Below are 24,996 nucleotides of genomic sequence, written 5' to 3' on the forward strand. Positions count from 1 at the left end.
AAACAACGTAGTAATTGGAATTTGATAATTAAGATACAATCAAAGCTTATGTCTTTCAAAAATGTGTACACATATTGCACATAACCCGCCATTGTCCTTGCCATACCAATGGACCATGTGGATCATGTAAGGAACTACTAACCAATTAGTAGATAGTAGATACTAAATAAAAGTCCATCCATCCATCCATCTTCATCCGCTTTATCCGGGGCCGGGTCGCAGGGGCAGCAGCTTAAGCAGAGAAACCCAGACCTCCCTCTCCCCAGCCACCTCCTCCAGCTTATCCGGGGGAACACCAAGGCGTTCCCAGGCCAACCAAGAGATATAATCTCTCCAGTGTGTCCTGGGTCTGCCCCGGGTCCTCCTCCCGGTGGGACATGCCTGGAACACCGCGCCCAGGAGGCATCCTTGTCAGATGCCCAAACCAGCTCAGCTGGCTCCTTTCGATGTGGAGGAGCAGCGGCTCTACTCTGAGCCCCTCCTGGATGGCCGAACTTCTCACCCTATCTCTAAGGGAGAGGCCAGCCACCCTTCGGAGGAAGCTCATTTCCGCCGCTTGTATACCCTTTATGAAGAAAACATCGAGGGAAGAGTTTATCCTGCCCGGGTTACTGGGGCCCCGCCCTGGAGCGAGGCCCGGGAGGGTGCCCGAGGGCGAGCGTCTGGTGGCCGGGCCTTAGTCCATGGGGCCCGGCCGGGCACAGCCCGAAAAGGGGACATGGGCCCATCCTCCCACAGGCCCACCACCCGCAGGAGGCGCTATAGGGGTCGGGTGCATTGTGTGTCGGGTGGCGGCCAGGAGCGGAGGCCGTGGCGGACTGATCCCCGGCTGCCAAGACTGGCAATCGAGACTAAATAAAAGTATTGTTTTAAATCTTTAGTGACCTGTTATGATTATAAGTTCTCCTTATAATTATTATCAAGGAGTAGCTGTGGTTAAAAACTCTCAGGATGTTCCTTTTTACTTTCCAGCAGGTGGTTTCGTATACCATCAGGACAGCTGTAGTTTTAGGGCACAATTAAAAGTCTTCACTACTTTGTCATTATTTTATTTATTAGTCATCTGTAAAGGCATTCCAATTTAAAACAAAAGTCAGAACTCCCATACTTCAGCAGCTACTCTGATTTTGAAGAGCTGTGGTAGTAAAACATCACTTAGGTAATCAGTTTTCAATATTGTCTCATGCATTTATTCATAGCACAGCATCTCTATTAACCTTAATTGGCCCAGTTCCTCTGTGTTGTTACACACCTGTTTTAAACCTAGAAGCAGTAACTGAGAGGAAGCTTTCGAATGTGTTGGCAAGAAAGTGAACCATAAGGAGATCCGCCATAAATCGCTGACCTCGGATCAGATCCACCGGACTGACCTTTAGTCTGCGAAGCATTCGGTAACAAAATCCTGAGTGGACCACCGCTGCACACTGTGCCAGCAACACGTCGGAGGCACAGCAGTAATTACATACAGTAGCTTGTACCTCTGCAATGCTACGGGGAATACAGCTGATCCTTGTCGCACGATCTGACCTGCATTAGAGGTGTAATGGCTTCTGATGATATGACAGACAAGAATGCGTGCTGCATAGTTACAAGGCACAAGTCAGTCAACCGATACGAGGCCAAAGATTTAATATTCCAAACTGACATTAGCTTAAAGGGTGAGAGGATGTAAGTACCTCATGAGGCTTTTTTCAGCAGTATGTGACAAAGTCCTGCACAGCCTCCTATTTAAATGACTATAACAGTCTCTATTTTTAGATTTAGTTGTTAAAATGAAGTAGGCCTTACACTGCCTGAAATATCTGCTGTGTAAATGTTTATTGATACCAGTTTCGTTTCTCTTGCACTTTAAAGATTTATCTTACACACCCTTACATTTCCTCCCAGCAACTTATATTTTTTCAGAAAGCAAGGCAAGGCAAGGCAAGGCAAGTTTATTTGTATAGCACAATTCAACAACAAGGTGATTCAAAGTGCTTTACAGAGACATTAGAAACAAGAACAAATAAAAAGCATGATTTAAAATTGATTAAAACAAGCAAATAACCTAACTAACTAATTAACAAACAAACAAACAAACAAACAAACAAACAAACAAAACAGTATATAAAATCAAAACAGATAAAATCAGAACAGTAGATAAAATCAGTAGTTAAATGTAAGTTTTGAAATTTAAGCTTAAAGTGTGGATTTGGTGCTTTATTCAAATGCAGCTGAGAACAGGTGAGTCTTCAACCTGGATTTAAATAAACTGAGTGTTTCAGCTGATCTGAGGCTTTCTGGGAGTTTGTTCCAGATATAAGGAGCATAAAAGCTGAATGCAGCTTCTCCGTGTCTGGTTCTGACTCTGGGAACTGATAAAAGACCGGATTTTAGGTAGACCTGTAAAGATGCTGTTACAGTAATCAAGCCTACTAAAGATGAATGCATGGACTAGTTTTTCCAGGTCCTGTTGAGACATCAGATCTTTTATCCTTGATATATTCTTGAGGTGATAGTAAGCTGACTTTGTTATTGTCTTAATGTGTTTTTCTAAGTTTAGGTCTGCATCCATCACTACACCCAAATTTCTCGCCTGGTTTGTGGTTTTTAGATGTATAGATTGAAGTTCTCTGGTGACCTGTAATCGTTTTTCTTTGGCGCCAAAGACTATTACCTCAGTTTTGTTTTTGTTTAGCTGGAGAAAATTGTGGCACAACCAGTCATTGATTTCCTCAATGCATTTACCAAGAGCCTGTACAGGGCCTCGGTCTCCTGGTGACATTGTGATATATATTTGTGTGTCATCTGCATAGCTGTGATAGTTTATTTTGTTGTTGTTTATAATCTGTGCCAGTGGGAGCATGTAGATGTTAAACAGAAGGGGTCCCAAGATGGAACCTTGGGGAACTCCACATGTGATACTTGTCTGCTCAGATGTGAAGTTACCTATTGATACAAAGTATTTCCTGTTTTCTACGTATGTTTTGAACCAGTTTAGTACAGTTCCTGAAAGACCTGTCCAGTTCTCCAGTCGTTTGAGTAATATGTTGTGGTCAACTGTATCAAATGCTGCACTGAGATCCAGTAAAACTAGGACTGACATTTTTCCACTGTCTGTATTCAGACATATGTCATTAAACACTTTGGTCAGAGCGGTTTCAGTGCTGTGGTTCTGTCTAAAACCTGACTGGAAGGCATCGTAGCAATTATTCTGTTTTAAGAAGTAACTGAGCTGTTGAGAAACTGCTTTTTCAATGATCTTACTTAAAAACGGGAGATTTGAGATCGGCCTGTAGTTGTTCATTTGTGTCTTGTCAAGATTGTCCTTTTTCAGTATAGGTTTGATTACAGCAGTTTTTAGTGATTCTGGAAACACACCTGATAATAAAGAAAAGTTGACGATCTGTAACAGGTCTGACTCTAAAGTCTTTGAGACCTTTTTGAAAAAACTTGTTGGCAGGACATCTAAACAGCAGGAGGAGGAGTTCAGTTTACCTAAGATGTCCTCCAGGTCTTTGCTGTTAATAGGTTGAAACTGTTTCATGGTGTTTAAACAGTTTTTTGGTGGACACAGTACATATCCTGGATCTGCTGTTGATGTACCAATTGCTTGTCTAATTTTTTGGATTTTTTCAGTGAAGAATTTGGCAAAGTCATTGCAGGCCATGGTCGAATGAAGTTCAGCTGCCACTGACACAGGAGGGTTTGTTAGCCTGTCAACTGTAGAAAATAAGACCCGAGCATTATGGCTGTTTTTAGTGATGATGTCAGAGAAGTAGGACCTCCTTGCATTCCTCAGTTGTAAATTATAATTGTGAAGTTTCTCTTTATAAATGTCATAATGAACCTGGAGGTTTGTTTTTCTCCATCTGCGCTCAGCTTTCCTACACTCTCTTTTTTCTTTTTTCACCAGTGTGGAGTTTCTCCATGGAGACTTTTTCCTTCCAGAGATAACCTTCACCTTAATGGGAGCAATAGTGTCCATTACATTTAACATGTTAGCATTGAAGCTATTGACGAGCTCATTGACTGACCCTCTGGGCAGGTCAGGTGTTAATGGAAAGACCTGGTTAAAAATTGCACTACTGTGTTCAGTTATACACCGTTTTGTGATCACTGTTGTTGATATATTTGTGTGGGCTGAGATTTTACTTTCAAAGAAAACACAGTAATGATCAGACAGGCCCACATCAGACACAGTAACCTTTGAAATGCTCAGGCCTTTGGAGATCAGTAGGTCAAGAGTGTGTCCTCTATTATGTGTGGCCTCTGTTACATGCTGAGTCAGCCCAAAGTTGCCCAGAGTGTTACTCAGGTCTTTAGTCCCTTTGTCCTGAGGGTTGTCCACATGAATGTTAAAATCCCCAGCAATAATTACACAGTCAAAATCAACACAGATCACAGACAGCAGTTCACTGAGGTCATTAAAAAAGTCTGTGCAGTATTTGGGAGGCCTGTAAACATTAAGAAACACAACTTTGGATGGGGCCTTCAGCTGTAAAGCCACATATTCAAAAGACTGAAAACTTCCAGGAGATAGCTGCTTACATTGAAATGATTCATTAAATAAGACAGCAACCCCTCCTCCTCTCCTGCTCGCCCTGACCTCACTGATAAAACTGTAGTTAGGAGGGGTCGTCTCGATGAGAACAGCTCCACTGTTACTTTGGTCCAACCAAGTTTCAGTTAAAAACATAAAATCAAGGCTGTGCTCAGTGATTAAATCATTAATTAAAAATGTTTTCCCAGCTAGAGATCTAATGTTTAATAAAGCCAACTTAAGTGTTTTAGAGGTATTACTTGTCCCCTCGTGTTTGGGAGCAGTCTGTGGCACACAAGGTATGTTTACTATATTTAAAGATCTTTTAGAGTGCAGCTCTCTGTGTTTTGACCAGGCCACATGTCTCCTGTCACCTAAAAGTACAGAAATTTTAAAACCTTCTAGTAAACAGGGTCCCAGCTTCTCCTGGGAAAAGTCACCACTGCCATAATCCTCACAGCCCGGACCCTTCACACATCACGCATCAGACTTCGGAGACAGGGCATGAAGAGGAACTAAGGGGGGCGAGGCTGGGCAATGTGACTTCGATTGCTCTGTTGAGGGTGGGGCTCGATGGCGAACCTTTGGCCGCTCTGGTGGGGGGTTTATGGGGGACAAAAAGGGATTGGGACGGGGGGTAGATCTGAGCCCAGCATTGACCCGCTCCATCATCTCCTCAGTGAATTTCAGGTGTGGGGAGGAGGGAGAAAGGGAGGGGGAGGAGGGTGATGGCCTGTCAGGGGTTTGGGGGACTGGGGAAGGTCGTGGTCCCTTGTCCTGGTCGTTGGTGTTGTTGAGAGAGTTGGAGGCAAATAGGGACCCCTCTTCTTGCCTTAGATGTCTCTCCTTTCTGAGGCTCTTCTTCAGATGCCATGGATGTCTCTCCTTTCTGAGGCTCTTCCCGGGTGGGGGCAAATGGAGCTCCTCAAGGTTTCTGCTGGGCTTTGTCTGTTCTTGGAGTACTGTTTGTTCCTCTTTATGAGATAACTCCTCGTTTATCTCAGCCTTGGCACCAAGCACGGATGGATGACGTATGGAATAAAACAAGTTGGAGGTGAACAGTTTCACCCCTGACTTGTTAAAATTAAATCCATTTGCTTTGAACAGATGCCTGCGTTCCCAAAAAATATTAAAGTTGTCGATAAAGTGCACTGAGTGGTCAGCACATGCTGATATAAGCCATTTATTCAGTGTAAACAACCTGCTGAATCTCTCGTCTCCTCCTCTGACCGGCGGTACAGGTCCACTGATGAATACAGCTGCATTCAGAGAGTTTACAGTATTTAATAATCCAGTAAAGTCCCGTTTCAGAACCTCCGACTGTTGTTTGGACACATCGTTTGACCCTGTATGCAGAACAATGTTTGTCACAGTTGGATATTCATCTGCAATTTGAAGAATTCTCTCCTTCAGGTTGTTGACCATATCGTTAGGAAAGCAGAGGACTTTAGTGTTCTTACCGCACATCCTTTGTACATCCTTTACGGCAGAGTCACCCACAATCAGAGTTTCAGGCCTAGCCTTTAGCTTTCCCTGTGGCCTTTCACTTTTCAACAGATTTTCAGACCTTATTTCGCTGCTTTTAGATGGATGGTTGTCCGATATAGATCCAGGGTCCTTTGATAGTGGAGCAAATCTGTTCTGCAGTTTCACATTCAGTTGTTTTGGAGGTTTGTTGTTAACCTTCCTATTCACGGTTGTCCAGTCCTGTTTCCTCCCGTATATAGGGGTAGAAGAGCTTCTCTGTCTCGTAGGAAGTGAAGGCCAGTCGGTTTCAGAGATTTCAGCTCGCTGTGCCCTGCCTGTGATACGTCCTCCCCCTTCCAGGAGACATGATTTATGTCTTGGTTTTGCACCAAGACAGTCTAAGGGGGGATTATCACTTGAGGATTTATAATAATGCACAGAGTCTACTTTCTTGGTCATGTTATCTGTGCTCCTTAGCTGTGTACTAGCTTGCTCATCGCCATTGTTTTGAATCAAAGGCAAGGTTGTTTCATTTCCACACAGTCCATTTACCTCCACGTTTACTTCTAAGCGATGAATTTTTGTCTCCAGTACTGCAATCTTCTGCAGGAGGCTGTGGTAGTCATCTGTGGAGAGTGAAGGCATCTTGTTGCTAGTTAGCCTAGCGGTTAGCACCTTTCCAGGCTATTGAGGCTGCTCGGTGCCCAGACGCTGTAATCAGGCTTCAGCTGTGTCTAGGCCACAGACACACGGAGCGCTGAGGACAAGGTAACCATAAAATGTTGCTGTTTCTGTTAAGAACACTCTAGTCCTAATGATCTACAAGTGTCCAGAAGTTATCGCAGGTAAGCTCACACGGAAAAAAGGGAAAAAATCAGCATAAAAATCAATAAAAATCAATATAAGAAGCAAAGCATTCAAGAGCAAAGAGATGAAGCGTCCACACTCACAAAGGTGGAATACTTTAAAAACTTTAAATTGATGAAATGTCAAGTGCATCCCTAGTCAATGCCTGTTGCAGCTCTTAGTTTATGTGTATATTGTAGTTACATTTACTGGTGTTTCCAAGGGCCTCCACCTCGACTGACCTGCTGCTGTGGTATTCTACACATGGAAGGAGGCACTTCTTAAAAGAGCTCACCACCAACCAATGAGCTCAAAGGTTGGAGCATATATAGAAGATGTTTCCATATTTACATGAATGACTAGAAAGGCAGCAAAATTCACAGATCATCATTTTTGCGAAAGGGAGCAGAGCAATGTGGAATTTCCTGTGAGCTGTGCAGTATTGGTGTGGTTGCCAAAGACTGTATATAAAAGATGGCTGTAGCCATTGTGACATCACCTACTGTTTGTGAAGGTTCACAGTTACTACGATTTACAAAGGTAGACGAATTGCTGACACGCTTCAATCGATCTGGGTCAGTCTGCTCCAAAGACTGCGTCTTGTCTGCGATGCATTTATGTCCCATACGGACTTCATGTTACTGTGGTTATATAAAAGCAAGACTCCCAAGTACCCAAATCATTTTGTAGTACAGCCCCATTTGTGCAGGAATCAACCAGTTTGGAACCATTTCAAAAGCAATGAGTTTACAAGTTGCAGATCACATGCCGCGGTGCCAAACCACTGTTTTCACTATTGTGACGGTAGCACAAAGCACACCCTCCTTTATCCTGCTTGTTGACGCTAATAAAAACCACAGTGTTAAACATAGCAATCATTATGTTTTATACAGTAAGGCGTTAAGTGTTTAATGAGGTCATGAGTCAGTCAAAAAGTACAATGTTTATTTTGTTTTTCCTCGACTTCTGTACAATCCAACTTCTTTTTGCATCCAGGTTCAGAAAAATAAGATCCATTATGCCACTCTTGGACGCTGTAATCTTTAAGTAGCGAGATTTTCAGCACAATTTCAACTAACTGAATTCAACGAACTTCAAAAAAAATCCTAAGAAAAAACAAATTAATGCTCATTTCTTCCTTTACTAACAGCAGGCATCAGGGTTTGGTTTGTTGAGATAAAATGCTGGTGGTGCCAATTCTCCATCCTCTGCCATTAAATCTTGTCAGCAGAGATACATTTTAACTGAAACGTTGCCTCTGACAAAAAAGTGGAAAACATGATGGAAAGATGGTTTTTTTATGCACACAGAGATGCGATGTTTTCATCTGTCACAAGATTTCGTCTCGCCAGTGGATTTTAAGACAGCTCCGGTCTGTTCTTATTTTATGCGTTTCTACTCATTTGGCAATGCGTAAGAAACACATCAACGTGCCAGCAAAGGCAAATATGATGATTTCTAGCAAGTAAACATAAATCCAAGTTTATAATATTGAACTACTCTGCAAATTACTACTGCAAATTTCTATTAAAAGCACGGACAAGTTCCCTGTCGTCTTGGTGCCGTGAACACGTAGCAGTAAGCACCATTAACTGCCAGACTAAAGCTCACAGACTACTATTAAAGAAAAGCAGCTTTTATGTGTAATCTTGCCTTTTTAAAACATGGAAAAAAACAGTTGAAAGGGCAAAGCAGCTCACAGGTGTAATTGGAGTATTCATACTTAGATATGCGTGGGTGTGCTTTTTCAAAATCATAACTCATTTTGTTTTTAATTGTGCTGTCAAGACAATAAGACTGAGAAACTGCATGGAAAATGTTCTAATTATACTTTCAGATTCATTACCTGCACAAACGCACTCGGATTCACACATAAAGGCTTATTTTAGTGGCATCGTTCTTCTGAAAGCACCACTGTAAATTAATATAGCAGGAAAAACAGAAATAGATGTGATTGTGTCCTTAAGTATCGTGGCGTTTGAATAGAAAACACATAAATGTGTTGAGGTACAGAGCGAGAATTTAAGGCTGCTTTTTCTGATGTTAAGACTTTATGGTTAAGTAAAAATAGACGGCAGCTTTAAGGAATTCTAAGGAGTATTTATTTCATTCCCATGTAGCCGGAGGGAGATTCTGTAGACTGAAGAAAAACACATAAAAATATGTGGATGAGCTTTCTATGTAAAAGCTCCATGAAGCTGTGAAGGAAATGAAAATAGACAAAAAGGACAGTAGATGTGTATATGTGACACGATCACTGACCTGATGTGAGAAAAATCCATGTTTTTAATGAGGCCAGCGCATAGATGCTAAGCACAAATTGTCAGTACAATAAGAAATATGGAGCCGTCTGCCTGTCGGTACATATTTGGTACAGAACACAGTGCAATTTGTTTCAAGGTGCATCTACATGCAGAGAAGATCACAGGGTTACAGATAACATGTCTTCATCTCATCGAAGCCTTTGGCTCTCGCTTTGTAGTTACACATGGTGGTAACCCTGCACCAGGCGCTGAATTGTCTCTGCAGCCGAGCTGGTAACCCGGCACTCAGTCTGCTGGCTTTTTTAAGATCTGCACATGGTTCTTAAATTTAGGGCAGCTAGGGTCATCTCCTGAGGAGTCAGCATCGCATGTGATGTAAACAAGCAAGTGTTCACACATGCATAAATATAATTATCTCTACCATGCAAACCTACCTCTGAGAACTGGGGTCCTACACAACCAAAAAGCCACAACAAAGACGATTTACAGGTAAGCTACAGGTAACCAGAGCTCATTTTTTCCAGCATAACAAGGAAAGTTCTTTAATTAACTTTTTCATGGTAACAATCAGTTAGATGAAAGATTACAGTCATCTGACATCAGAAAACAAAGAAGCACACGTGAAAGGTTTTCATTGTTTTTAAGGCTCAGACTCACTTCACAAACAAGGTCTTTGTCTGTTATCACTTCCTTTTTTTCTTGTAGCAGGAGCCAGCTACACCACCGCAAGCACACATCATCGGTTTTTTCACACATTTTCTAAAATGCCCCCCGATGACAGTACCCAGGTAAGGAAATCCCAAATATACGCAGCTTTTTCTGTGAGAGAAACGTTTCCATATATTAATGGGACTTCTTCAGTCTCATAAACGTGCCAACATTGTGTTTGCAAAAGGAGCAGACTGAGAAGTCACTTGGATGAGTGATGTCCAGATGAACAGAATCAACTCTGTGGGACTTTTAAAATGCAGCACTGTGATGCGATATTTACATTTATCCTGCAATATGACATCTTGCTATATATCATATAATCTTCCACTGTGATTGTAAATGTACAGCCTGTGCAGCCAGCGATGCATTACTTAAATTCTGACTAAGTTCTCCCATGAGAATGAGGTGCAGTGATAATGTTAAAGGACTGCAAGATCTCCCTTCAGGGGGGGGGATAATTAACAAACAAAAGAGGAAGGCCCCTTTCAGGTTTCTCTCTTTTTCAAGTATAAAAGAAAATCTGAAAACAAACAAGTCCAAGTTGTCATAACGGGACTTCCAGGGAGCAATTAGTTCCTAAAAATGATCCATGCTGATGTCAGCACTTTCATTATTAACATTTCTCATAAAAGTTGGGGCATTATTCAGCACGGTTGAACGAAAAATGTGGGATCTAAAAACAACTTTTGACTTCTGGTCGTTTTTTGAATGCTTTAAAGTTCTTTACTTTTTTATACTTCTTGTATCACTGACCTTATACGCTTACTGCCTTTTGTCTAAAGCTCGTGATGAATCCTCTTTATTCCACCTCAGACAGAAGCTGTTTTTTACTTTGCTTGATCTGCACAAAAGTTTAAAATCATTCTGCACTTTCCATTTTAATGACTGTTTGATTAGCCTTGAAAGTATTTTTTTTTATTAGCCACTCTCTTAAACACCGTAGTTATATTAAAATCAGGAATACTTAAATACAAAATCCATGAGATAACGTAATGTCAAAAATGTCCTAATTAATGTTTCCATTGCAATTGAATTGCTTAACTTTTGATCGACTTTCACCTGGATCGGTTTAAAGGTTAAAAGCACAGTTTTGGGAGATGATTCGTACCCAATTACACGGCTATAAAGGTTTCTCTGGACATGTCCTGATGGCACCATATGCAAATGTTGTCGGCCAGGTCAAAAGCCAACGTGGCCAGAACTGGAAGGCAGAAATACGTCAAGCTCTTTAAACATGTTTGACAGTTGAAACCATCATTGACCTTCAAGGGGGCTTTAACTGGCTATGGGGACTGAGCAGTGCAAAATAATCCTCTCCTGTCAAACGTCACTCAAGCTTAGCAAAAACACAGGGCATCATCCAGCTCAGCTTTGCTCCAACAACTGGAAACACTGAGAGAATCGCGGAAAATGGTACATTAACCGGCAGCCATGAAATCTGTTTGAGATCAAACACTAGTGGATTTAGGTAATTAAGCACCGTTGAAGTGTGTTGATGCGAGGAGCTCTTCTCACACCTTCACTTTACGGGTGAGTAAGGGTACGTTGGGAGATTGGGCGTAGGCAAGCTGAGGGTGACGTGGGGTGACGCCAGGGGCAGAGCAGACGAGCTAGTCTAGATCATAGAATTTCATCCAAGGATTTTCTCTTCGACTTCTGATGAAACTGACCTTCTATGAATACCCTCAATTATGCAAAATGATCTCTTTAATAAAGTCCTCAATCAAAGTCACAGACCCCCTACTGAGAAAGTCCCGGGTTGCATAAAATCACCATTAGCTCTCAGTGACTTCAGATGGCTTTTGATAATTATGACAAAAAATGTAAATAGTTCATTTTCTATGACTGGGCTTTGGGTTATTTACACAACAGATTAAAAGACTAACTTTAAGTCGATTTATGACTGTTTGTATAAGGTTATAAACATGTCACGACACTGGGTCAAGCAGAGAGATGATCATAAAGGCAAAGTTGACAGAGTCTGCTTTCATTCTAATCTGCCTTTTGTGATGTCCCTGCTCTGCTTTGGCATTAAAACGCTGCTATTCTGGACACAAGTGAGAAAACAAAATGATTAGATTAAAGGTTTGGATGCACATGTTTTAGAGGAGGTTCGGCTCAGATTTGATCACTCATTTACAGCTCATTCATGGATATGGAGTATTAAAGTTTCCTGATGTGTTTCACAGCATCCAAATACAGCAGGAGGAGTGGGGGTGAGGGGTGGCTCACAGCCCATTATCCTGCTGCAGAATATCCTTGGGAAAGAAAGACAAATATATACATACATTGCACAAGCTATATCTGTAAAATTAGTGATTCGCTTTTATCTGAAATCAAAGAGATGCTCGCAAATGTAATAAACGCCACCTTTTGTTTTTTAATAATGCATCATACTGGGACCGCAGTGAGCTTTTCAAGCAAAGTGTAGACTTTTGTTTTGAACAAATATAATTAGACTTATTTTTAAAATACTTGCTGCAATGCTGAATCTAATTTGTATTTAGTAAAGTACAGTCCTTGATGAGCTATTCCCAGAGGCTGGGAGGCCCAGTTTGTATTTTCAACCATCATAAAATCCTTGAATTAAAGAAAACTCAAGGGTCTTCCACTTTCCAGAGATTGTCGAAGGCTGGATATGTTGAGATTAGAATAGCTCGTCTCTGTGGCATAGAGTCTATGGGACAACAGAGGGTTTTTATTCTTTTCAGTCATGTACAGATCTATAAAAAGGTTTAGTACTAATTCTTTGCCTTGTGTTTTTTACTATATTGTCTGCTTGTTCCCTTTAAAATATTATTTATTCATTTCTGTTCATCCATCCATTGCTTTCTATTTAAGCAAGCCAAGGTTGTGGGGGGCTAGAGCCAATTCTAGGTCTTGTTGGGTGAGAGTCTCTTGCAGACAGAGACACGTGCTCATAGGCTTCTGCATTAAAATGCCTGATTTCAGAGCATTAACAAACATTTAGATTCTGGTATAAAAATGTTTTTTTTGGTCTCTCTGGATAGTGTCTCTGTTCATAACTCATCGGAATTGATGGTGATTGAGCAGATGGCTACCCGTTAGTCTTCACCTTAACTGGAGTCACTGAGCTGGACCTCTCCACTCTGTCTGAGCTGTTGGAACCTTTCAAAGCATTTTTAATGGAGCTTTCTAAATGTTTATTCTACTAACAGACAGTCAAGTCCACTTTTGGTCAATGAAATTCTAACTGTTTATTTTAATTTTACTCAATTTAATTAGCCCATATCTGTGTCTGTGCTTCACCTGGAAATTTTATGGATGCAAGCCAAACTAGAGTCAGACAATAACCTCGAAGATATGGCTACTTCTGGCTCAAAATAAGCAAATAAACAAATAAAACAACATTGCCAAAAAACTAAAACTGAGACTTCAAAATGCTGACCCAGAAACCTACATCCATACACTAAAATGGTAAATGGTCTGTATTTCTATAGCGCTTTACTTGACCCCAAAGCGCTTTACACAACCAGTCATCCACCCATTCACACACACACACATTCACACACTGGTGATGGCAAGCTACAGTGTAGCCACAGCCGCCCTGGGGCGCACTGACAGAGGCGAGGCTGCCCACCGGGCCCTCTGACCACCACCAGTAGGCAACGGGTGAAGTGTCTTGCCCAAGGACACAACGACCGAGACTGTCGGAGCCGGGGCTCGAACCGGCAACCTTCCGATTACAAGACGAACGCTCAACTCTTGAGCCACGATAGTCTACTATATTGGTGATAGGAGATATATTGGTGCAGATATCAATCTGGATTCCTACCCTCACCTATGGCCACAAGCTCTGGGTTATGACTGAGAGAATGAGGTGTGGATACAATTGGCAGAAATGAATTTCCTCCATCAGGGTGAAGAACTTAGTCATTCATAACAGTGGCTCAGAGTAGAATTACTAATACTCCACATTGAAAGGAGCCAGTTGAGACGGTTGGTGCATCTAAGCAGCACGCCTCCTGAGCACCTCCTAGGTGAGATGTTTTGGATATTTTCTGCTGGGAAGAGGGACAGAGCAGGTCCTGGAAACACTGGAAAGATTACCTCAGTCAGCTGGCTTGGGAACACTTTGATGCCCCCCCTCGACAGGTGGGGAGTAGGTGGCCGGGGAGATCTGGGATTTGGACTGCTGCCCATGGATGGATGTTTGGACAGTTAGATGGCTGGAATCAACCCATTAAACACTGAACTCACGCAGTAAAACAAACTAACCAACTGAGGCAACGGTAGACAGACAACTCCTGTGTTTTGTGAAGTAAAACAGTGTTTTGGTCAGTCGAGTGTGGTGGAGTGTAACAACTTCAGTTCCCTGTGGAAAAGACCTGTCTGAAGGCAGGTAAAGTGGGGAAAATGCTCCAAATAAAGCGTCCAAGTAAACCAACATTTATTTCTTGCCTACAGTCTTCTACTGCAAGTAACACACTGACTATGGATTTGAACCTGGATCTGAAGGCCCCGCAAAACCAAATGATTTAGCCAGTGAAAAGGTTTTCATCATAAACATCAGAAAGAAATATGTAGAATAATTTTACTGAGTTTTCTGAAAAGCACAGCAGTTCTTGGCTGAGAAAACAACATTTTTTGCACTGAAATAAAACAGGTTAATCTAGAAAGTGATTGCACCGTACCACAGGTTGGCTTAATAAAAAATACAAAAATGTATATCACGTATCATCATTCAGTCTAAAGATTTCCATGTTCGACTGTTTTTTAAAAGCTCTTAGCTTGAAGGACAGTCATACAATAGCTCCTAACCACATGCACATGTTTGGAAACTACATACTGACACATTCACATTCCAGCTGGGCACAAATAACTGGAAAAATAACTATTACAGTGAAGTACAAGCTTAGGTTTACAAAACACAGCTGGTAGATACACTGTTGAAGTACACTAGTACAAGTTGTCTATTATGGTGTAAAGCCCAACAGGTTCAGGTTTAAATAACTTTATTCAGAGAATTTCAATGAAAGATGGCTTCATACTGCTTTGGCAAATAATGTTGCACGAATGTATGCATACCTTCCACACAAATATGAATACACAAATAACAGTGATGTTTACAGTACGGAGATCTGCACCGTTGCACACCCACTGTTTTTGCCTTTATTAAATTGTATAAAACATAACTGGAAAGCTACAACAGAGAGAGAATGAGACCAGGCTGTGTTTTTCAGACTCTTGCTGTCTAGCTGTGACCTGCAAGGCTCAGTGGATGTGGGTGAACACTTTCTAAAGGTTCTGTCAGTGAGCTGCTGACCCAAGCAAAGCAGTTTAAATACCTGTGGGTCATTTTCGTGACAACAAAATGGAGGAGGACTTCAACGGGAGGAATGAATGATGAGGTGATCTAAGAGATAACCAGAGCTCTTGATTTATCTTTTGATTTTGCAACTTTAAACCATTGGCACGTGGTGACTCAAAGAGCACAATTTCTCATTTAAGTGACTGAAATCTTTTCTTCCCATTTTTGATATATCTTTAGAGGTTCACAGAGGTTTCAAGAGGAGCAACTATGCGTTTGACAAATGCAAACTGAGGTGGTTCAAGCATCCAGTAAGGACACCTCCAAGTCAGGAACTCGAGGGACATCTAACCCTAACGCTGCAGGACAAACCTAGAACACATTGGAGGGATTAAACATCCCAGCTGAGCGTAAAAATGCCTTACAATTCTCAAAGGCAACTCTACTTATTAAACAGGAAGTGAAACTCTTTAGAATGAGAAATGCTTTTGTGTTTTGTGTGTTGGCATATTTTTATGGCAGAAACTGGAACTCCCAGAGAAAACCCACAGAAACAAGGGGGGGCGAGGGTGCCTCCTGCCCAGCTTCAAACCCAGGACCTTCTGGCTGTGAGGAAAAGAGCTAACCGCTAAAACACTGTGCTGCCACAGTGGTTAACCTAAAGCTATCAACTTAGATGCTTAAAGTGTCAGAAAATATTAGACCAGTTGATGTCAATAACGAGATTAAAGCCTTTTCAAACTACCATATCCAAGAATATGAACAACGACTGCATGATGATGATGTTGTTCTTACCTTTGGTGGAATCGTTGGACTAGAAGTGTATGGAGCCAAGCTGGGTGGCACATCTGTAATGTAGGTCTTCTTGGGGCCTGGGGTCTGGTATCCTTGGGCTGGGACTGCTTGAGGTCTTCTAGAGTTTATTCCACTTACTTGTGGCGCACCTGGATGCTGCTGTTCTTGATATGGCCCCGGTGCCATTGGAGAGAAGCCAGGCTGTGGCGGGCCATAAGCAAAGTCAGGACCTTTGGGCTGAGCGGACATGTACTGCACCTGCGCGGGGCTGCGAATGGGCTGCTGGCCAAAATTGTGCCCACCAGGGGCTGGATGCTGGGGTCCAGGCTGAGCCGACCTCACTTGGACATTGAAGGTGGGCTGGCTTGGGGTTGATGCTGTAGCATAGGAGGCCGGAACCGGCTGAGGAGCCATGTGGGTTGGAGTCTTGGCCATAGGACTTAAAGGAGAAGGTGATGTAGATGAGACTCCCCCAGGAGTTTGAGGTTTGGGTGTAGACTTCTTGGTGGCAGTCAGTGGAGGCTGAGTTGGGATGACCATACGCTTGTAACCTGTCACGGGAGCGTTCGGGGCGGAGCCTGCTGAAGGTGCCATGGATCCAGAATTCTGAAAAGAGAAAGAGAATTTCGGTACTGCTCAGTGACATTTTAAAAGACACATATTATACATAAAAAAATTTTTTTAAAAACAACAACATTACATGCTAATATTAAGATGTCAAATCTGTCATGTTTTCCATCCTAGTACAACTTGATACTACACCACGTTTTGAAAATTTGCATAGCATAGCAATTTTCCATCTCACAGTTACATTAAGACAAATGATAACCAGACTTCAGCACCATGCATATATCCAAAATATTTAAGAGAAATCCTCTGAAAAAATATTTCAGTTCTGACTTCTTGCTACATGCAAACAGAAGACTGCCATGTCCACAGCTGGGGTGCTAGCGTGACTAAAAAAGATGCTAACTGGAAAGCAAAATGAACTAAAAGCACAGAAATGAAATCCTGCTCAGTGCCAAAATAATACAACAGATGTATTCTACAGCATTTCACTGACAGCGTAGTTTACGCTCAAAAAGTATCCACCCTGCTTCCCGACAGTCAATTATACGGCTACCTCGACAGCAGAGGCTCTACACTGTCCATGACCACCCATAATCTATGGCTAATAAAGCAGGCGGGGTGGGGATAAATTGTTTGGCAGAGGACGTCGTGACAGCAGATTGGCAAAGGCAAATGACACTTGTGCTGACTCCAGCTGCTTGGACGGGAAAGATTTTAAATCACAGAGATTTGTGGCGCTGGCGTTCCTGGGAAGAGATGCCTGTAAAGCAGCAACACAACCCGGAGCTGAGATTCCACCTGAACGACTGTGGCGTTTTGATCCGATGTCCAAAGGCTACGTCTCATTTACAAGCCAAACTAGAAGGAAATATAGCAGCTAATAACAGGCAGAATAACAACACTTCATTCATATGTCAGAGGCTTCTGCCCCGAGTGTCTCTCATGTAAGTAATAATTGTTTTTCACCACGACTACATATCGGTGTCAGACATTCAGCCAGTCTAAAAAGGGTCTATCATTAACCTTGGATGGCCTTATTAGGTTACTGCCTGAAGCCAAAAATCAGAGTCAATTACTAAATTTGCAGCACTAAGGGAACAAAAATGAACACTTGTAGTCTTTAGACCCTTTGCAACCCGGTTTGATGAGATGTCTTCTAAAATGGGGCAGAGCAACAACTCCAATCGATTTCCCTTCAAAGTTGATCAAAGCCGGCTGCACAGAAATGTCACACGCCATTTTCCCCACACTGCTACACTTATGTAGCAATTCTATCAGTGAAACGTATACAGTACCATGCTCCTTATGATGTCCACAGATGAAAAAGAATTCCAAGTTTTGGTAAAAGCATCAACTTTGTCTAAATCCCATCTAATCTAAGTCAGAGGGGAGCCCCTAAGGAACCATTAAAGGATCCAGAAAATATTTCCTGCTCGCACTAGGATTTCTGTCTCAGTGATTAGAGCTGATGTTTATTTAAAAAGTGAGTCTGAGTATGTATGGAAACATCTTCCCTATGCCCTTTAGGAAGTGAAATTACTTCATTTAAATGTTTCATGGGTTTTAAATACTCTAGATTATTCATTTATCTTTAAGGCCTTAGAACCTACAGTAACATTCAGCTTGCCGGGCAAAGGAAATGCAAATTGGCCCCCTCAAAATAATTACACTGTCATGGTACATTTTCCACAAATTACATTAAGAGAATAGATTCACTCTTTTCTGAGGGTGATGAAACTGCTCAATGCACCAAATCAGAAAGAAAAGTCTGTGCAGGGTAAAAGATTTTCATATCGACTAAACTCTTTTTATGTCTTGACCTGCCAACCTTAACGAGGCCAGTCGGAGGCACTATCAGTGCATCGAAGGGAAGCGATTGACAGGCAGGATCTGAGACTCTTTGTATTGATAATACTGAATGTTATTAGCTGGTAACATTTATAAAGAGTATTTATTTTGAGCAAAAATGGGTAAAACTGCAGAACACTGACTCAATTAGAAGAGCACATTCTTGTGTAGGCTTTACAATTAAAGCTCGCTCATTAAGCCATAATTATCACCACCTCTGCCTTATGCTGTTGGGCCTTCGTGTCCCATCAAAACAGTTTCGATCCACCATCCTGGTGTCCTATATGGCCAGTGAAGTTTCCCAGGAGTCTCAGGAAACCAGACATTAACAGCAAATCCTTTAAAATCCTGGAAGGATCTGATTTTTTCCAGCACATCCTCCAAAGACCTGCTCCTGTTTGCACCTGCTCTTTTCTCCCAAATGAACACACTATGAGAACTGACTCTTATGCCATGTAACATAACTCAGAACATAACATATCCCAGTATTAAAATGTTATGATGCTTGGGCTCATCACTGTAAATCAACTAAAGATCTATATGTCAGCAGTGATGATGATGATTATCACTGCTAACCCCATACTATCACAGTATGCAATATGTTTGGGTTTTTTTTTTTTTGCTTTTGTTAAATAGTGTTGAAATTCTTGGCTCTCTAGTAAAAGAGCACGATGCAGCATCTGCAGGGATGAAGATGCTATCCAGGCTGGTCATAGGGAAGAGAGGGGAGTGAAGCTGTCGATGACCCTCACCTTTGGCAATGAAAGGTGAGTGAAAGAATAATATCTCAAATATAAACTGTGGAAATAATTCTGCATATAAAGATGTCTGGGCTTTGTCTTGGATAAAAGGTTGAGATCGCTCAGTGGGATGGATGGATGGATGGATAGATGGATAGATGGATAGATGGATAGATGGATGGATAGATGGATAGATAAATAGATAGATAGATAGATAGATATAAAGAGCCTAACCTACATACAGTATTGTTCAAAAGTCTTGAGCCACCTCTCATGACCTTATATTTTGCTACGAAAATGAGAAATAGGTGCAGGGATTTATTGATTTATTTATTTCTGTAACAGGCTGCTGGTAACAAAATGCTTAAAGATACTATTTAAAGTATGTTATTTTGTTTCTAAGTTGTCTGCTATCTGTAAACCCAACACTGGTTCCTCCCTTCTGTTAGGTGCCTTGGTTCATAGGTCAGTGTTAAGTGGCTTAACAAATGTTTGAAAATGTGCAGGTACAAGGACTGAACTGAAAATGAGTGAAAAAGACAAAGAAAAATATCATACCTGCAGAAAGCCTGGAGAACTATTGCTCAACATCTCTTTTAGAAAGTGTCGCTCCTTGCAACCAAATGATAAAGAATAAGGAGGTTGGCTCAAGACTTTTGCACAGCTTGGTTTTTGGCACTAATAAAGTGGGATGTCCCAACTGTATGCAACCTATGATTAAAGCATTAGTTCATATCTGGAAGTAATGCTTATCAAAGTGTTACGGCCACCATGACAAAAACATTTGCTTTGTTTCCTCTTCATTAGAGAAACCTTTTAAAGAGATTTCTTTCATGTCTTTTTACTACTTTTTGCAATTTTTGAGTAAATCACTGCAGTACCACAAAGCCCTCTCTTTGTTGCACAAAATCCCGGTGTTGCATATAAAAACAGACCTCCCTCGTACTGAGGTGATAATTTGATATACAAAAGAGCTGCATGTGAGCACAGTACAGTATGCACTATTACAAATCAAAACTTGCCAATGCTTTGTTCACTAAAATAAAATTTCGGATTTTATTATCCACAATTAAAATTCCACTAAAGCTGAAAAATGATATTACCTGTTTTTCACATCCGAGTGTGGACATACAAGCAGCATCACTGATTTCTAAACACCCTCACGCCCTCCTCCCCCTTCTGCCATACACAAACACAACATACAGACTTTAAAAAGTTTCCCCGACCCCTTCAGAAAAGTTAACCCTCACTCTACACTGTAATTCAGACTGACTTTGCAAACAACTTAAGTGTGAAATTTCACAGAGACTCTCAAGAAAGCCTTTTGACACATTAAAAAAGATTAGGAGAGACTATACAAGCCTTTAGGGGGGGCTGAGTAAAACTGTTAACTTTGCATTTCAAACCACGAGGGTGGGGGATTTTTTTTTTTTTTTTCTCCTCAGCAAGCTTGGTGAAAACCCCTAAAGAGAGAGAAGTTCTGCATCTTTTCAGACTCATCTAAGACCTTGGATATTTTTCTCTCAACTTTTTTTCTGTCTCTCATTCGTACAAAGAAGCTGCTCCCCCCGTTTGGCTCTGCTGTCCATTTGCATCTGTCCTTTTCAGCAGTTACACTATGACCATGGAAGAATTCCCAATCAACACTGATGCGTGCATTAATCTTCCCCGCACAGTCAGGCACAACAGGCACATTTAACAGTACAGTCATGAAATTGGGGGTATCAATTCTCTTCCTAAAATAGTTCCAGATAAGGCATATTAAATATGATTAAATAATGTGTCTGTGGAACGTGGCAAGACCTCTAGCTCTTTTGGGCTATCTCACTCTGTTTGCAGATAACACATATACACACATATAGGGAATGTTTTGTTCTGTGGATCGTTTATCTGCATATCTAATTCTGCTTTCGCCCCTTCAAATGAGCCCCGCTTTTACGAGTGAATATTTCAAAAATGCTTCTATCCTCGCCTGAAATAAATGTTGAATTGATAAACTTTATCGTGTCGCATCTTTTTCTCTTGAAACACTACCACTACAACTGGTTACTGATCACTTTGTAGACAAGAATTCAATATTTGTGTCCTTTGAGAAAGTAAGCCGACTACTGCTGCTCATATTAACAGCAAAAATAAAACAGTATTGGGGCATCAGGCAAATGTGTTTACAACATCTACGACTGCTGCTTGCTTATTTTTAAGGGATCGCTACAGCAGGCAGCTCCGCATATTTGACTCGGCATATTTTCACGCCAGATTCAACCCCCGAGGAGTGTGCATATCCTCCCGGTCCTGAACCGCTTGCTAGGCTTGTTAATGTGTAAACCACTACACTATGGAAATCCAACTGAGAAATTATTTTCTTTAAACAATTTATTTAAATACTTAATTATAAACCTTCTTTTTACATTTACATACATGAAGAATATTTTATTCATTTTTTCTGGTACATGTTTTTTCCCCCTGCATGATGTTTGGCTTCTTAAAAACCATCTCGATAACCTTTTTCGTCTCCGCTGGTTCAGTGGCATTGCTGCAGAATTAGATGCAGCTCTATATCGCAGTAATATTAGAAGAACATATTAGTTTATATTTTCCTTTTGCATATTCTTCGGAAATCCTGATTTCTATTAGAGTTGTGAAAACTGGTCCTACTCACTGAAGAGATGAATGTAAAAATATCAGATTCACAGATCCAATAAAAAGGGCTATGAGTGATTTCAATGAAAAATAATAGACATTAAACGCTAATTAGCATTTTCTAATACTGATTTTTCATAAATTATGTTTAAATTTATGTTTGAAGCCCATGAGGGGAAAAATATTTATGCAAAATTTTGTAAAACTGAATTTCACTTGCTCTAAATATTAGATCCTTGTGTCTACACGTTCAAAACCTGGCAAGTAAGCAGCTAATGTGTACATTTTAATATAAATAAATACATTCTCGTAGTAGCTTTCAATGATTGAAGATAGTCATTCACATGCATGTCCTAAAGGAACAGCTGTCTGAACAGACATGCAGCAGTTTAAAAGACAATGATTAAATGATTAATGGACTGAGGTAGGGCTGTTTGATATAACAATATATATCAGATGACGATATAAAAACGTCTATCATTTCATTTTATGCTATCGTTTGTTTTGTGGTGTAGCAAAATAAACTGTTTACGGCAATATTTTTTCATCGTTTTGATGGTCACTCTAGTGGCTATATTAATTTCTTAAAGTTCTCTCTTTCTCTTATATTTTATATAACCACACTACAGACGGACAAGCGTCTGTTTTTATGCGTTGTCGTTAGCAACAACGACGGTAAAACCCTCGCGTGTCCGCTTATTTATTTTCCACATAAACCTTTCACAATAAAGCTCAAGATCCTGTTGAGACTTTTCAAAATAAACTGAATCACGTGAAAGAGCAGAGTATTTACGGATGAGAAGTAAAAAAAAAAAAAAGCCGCCAGGTGCTAAAAAATAAACCTTAGACTCAAACGTTAGAACAGGCTTTTCCCCGCAGCACGCCGTGTAATAAATACTCACAAAGAAAACGGCGGCCGTTACAACTTATGTCTAAAAATGTATTGTTTCATGCATCGGTTAAAACACTCGACTCCAGCTACATGATGCCCAGCTTGAAACATTTCACGCAAGTCGAGCTGCCCGAGATTCACAGAATTTACAGAAAATGTAAAAATTTTGTGATTTATATCGTTATCGGGACGATAGATATCTTATATCGGGATATGAGATTTTGGTCATATCGCACAGCCCTAGACTGAGGGTTAACTATGTTTTTATAAAGGCATACAGCAAATATATGGGGTGTGAACTGACCTAGCAATCTAGATGATTTATCATTTTATCTTTAGTCAATAATTAAAAGAAACAAACAGAAAAAAATACATTATTATCATCTGGTGATGCATTTTTATGTGCAAAGGTGTTTACAACAGTAATCCTAATAAACAAATTCAACTTGCAGTTTATGGAGATTCTCAAACGACAGCATTCCTACTGTGTTGTATGAAATTTGGATTAATATAATACAGCCACACTTCTATTTTTAAGGTTAAGGAACGGTTTTCTTTTCTATTTTCCCATTTACAGTAACTAATATCAGTCTGTGGAGCTCCTGTACAAACACTTTTGAAATGCACACAGACATACAGGCAGCTGTAAGATGTACAGGACATGGAGAATCTATGCTCTTACCACCAAGACAACCTAGAGATGTTGTAGTTGAACATTAAGTCCATGTTTCAAAATTCATGGTTATGTAATCCCCTAAAAAACTAGGTTTCAGGGGGAAAAGTATGTAATATTTCTAGGATGATGTAACAACATCATACAAAGTAGGGCGTATTACTCACTGATGCAACTGAAAAATCATTTTCGGGAATACTGTGTGAAAAGTTACCGATCGTGGCACTTCTGCAGGCTATCTTTACAAAAGAGGGAAATGTGTGTTTTGTAGCTCTCGCACAGCAGAAACTAATTGTTTCATTCACCTCCTGCAGAACTACAGGCCAGCCTCTCACCACACATCTCTGACTCATCTCTGTAATGAGCTCTTTGTGCACTTGTGACCTCTCCCGCTTCGGGAGAAATATTCGGCTGTTGAAAACGTCCATCGCTTACAGTGTGTCGATGTCATCAATCCCAGAGATGGCTGTCTTAGAAGCTGCGTGCGCTCGCTTGTGTACTGTAAGCTTGCACGTGTTATGGGGTATACAGATAATGCGCGATGACAGCAGTTGACGGTAAGCCTTTTAGCATTGGTATTCGATGATGTAAAGAGGCAGGTTACACACACTGTCACAGCTTCCTGGCTCTAAGTAAATTTGTCATTGGTTCACCCTGTTAATAAAAGACAAAGGGGTGATACTACACAGTTTATTTGACTAACGAACATTGACGGAACACACAGAGCGCCTGAAGGCGTGCGCCTCTCTCCACAGTTGGCTGCCCCTGTCAAAATTCAGAACCTGCTGCCAGATTGACCTTAAGGTCAATGGGTGCCACCGGCACTGTGGCGACATCATTGTTCCATACTGCAGCAAAGCAATCAAAGAGAATTGCAGTGTATAAAACAAACAGAGGAAAATCTTAGACACCAAGAAACCCTATAATTACAGCACTGGAGCATCGTCTCGATACAGTCCGATCAGCTCGGGGAGATGAGCTGAAGAACAATCGCACACTGTGTCGGAGCCCCGAAGAGCAAAATATCCATTGCAAAAAATAGTTGCCTACAGCCTTGACCTTTAATAAGGAATAAGAGGCTGGCTAGCATACATACCAGTGTCATGACCAGTGACAGCGGCACAAGCTGGAAACAACTGAGGCTAATATTACTGAGCTGTCACCTCTGAGCAGAAAAACATTTTGTCCTCACAGCTTGAACTGCTTATGTGTAAAACGCACATTTGTTTGGCTACAATTTGTCCTTAAAGGCATAACAGCAGCCAGCTACTCGCGTTCACTCTGACTGACCTTTTTGCTACTATAGTGTCACTACATGCACTCTATTGTAAGTGTTCCTCAATGAAAATTTAGAGCCAAGTTTGCCACTGTGGTCACAGTTAAAAGACGTAAAGGGCAGAAGAGTCACAAACACCCCCAATGACAGAATTAATGTTTCGGATCTTGTGTTTCTTACAATATTCTGACACATTTATTAATATAGCATTGATTTGTTATTGTTCTGGCACCTCAAAAGCAACTAAATGTGGAAAGGATGAACAGCACACCTGAGGGGATTATACAAATTCCCATAAGATGCCTCCAGAGTTTGAGCCTAACAAGAGGAGCTGAGGAAAGGTCATAAACCCTATCACACTCTCAAGGAGCCGAGGTACCACCGCAGAGGTCTATAGTCGATATTTTCTGAGATCGCTCAGCAGACGCCACGATCAGTGGGAGATTTGGGAGCAAGCAGCGCGAGCCTATCATTCTGCCA

At 41.1% G+C, this 24,996-nt stretch overlaps 1 protein-coding gene across 1 annotated transcript in view; it reads right to left on the reverse strand.

Annotated features, from left to right (window-relative positions):
• Positions 1-24,996, reverse strand: part of lpp (LIM domain containing preferred translocation partner in lipoma) — a 189,574-nt gene that overhangs the window by 60,320 nt on the left and 104,258 nt on the right. Inside the window, exon 7 of the mRNA XM_085347083.1 lies at positions 15,878-16,483. Coding sequence (XP_085203209.1) covers positions 15,878-16,483 — 606 coding nt within the window. The remainder of the gene's footprint in view (positions 1-15,877; positions 16,484-24,996) is intronic.

This window comes from Diplotaxodon limnothrissa, linkage group LG23 (assembly GCF_057381915.1).
Source record: "Diplotaxodon limnothrissa isolate DT_005_m linkage group LG23, D_limnothrissa_male_GT1.1, whole genome shotgun sequence".
In the NCBI taxonomy this organism is placed as follows: domain Eukaryota; kingdom Metazoa; phylum Chordata; class Actinopteri; order Cichliformes; family Cichlidae; genus Diplotaxodon; species Diplotaxodon limnothrissa.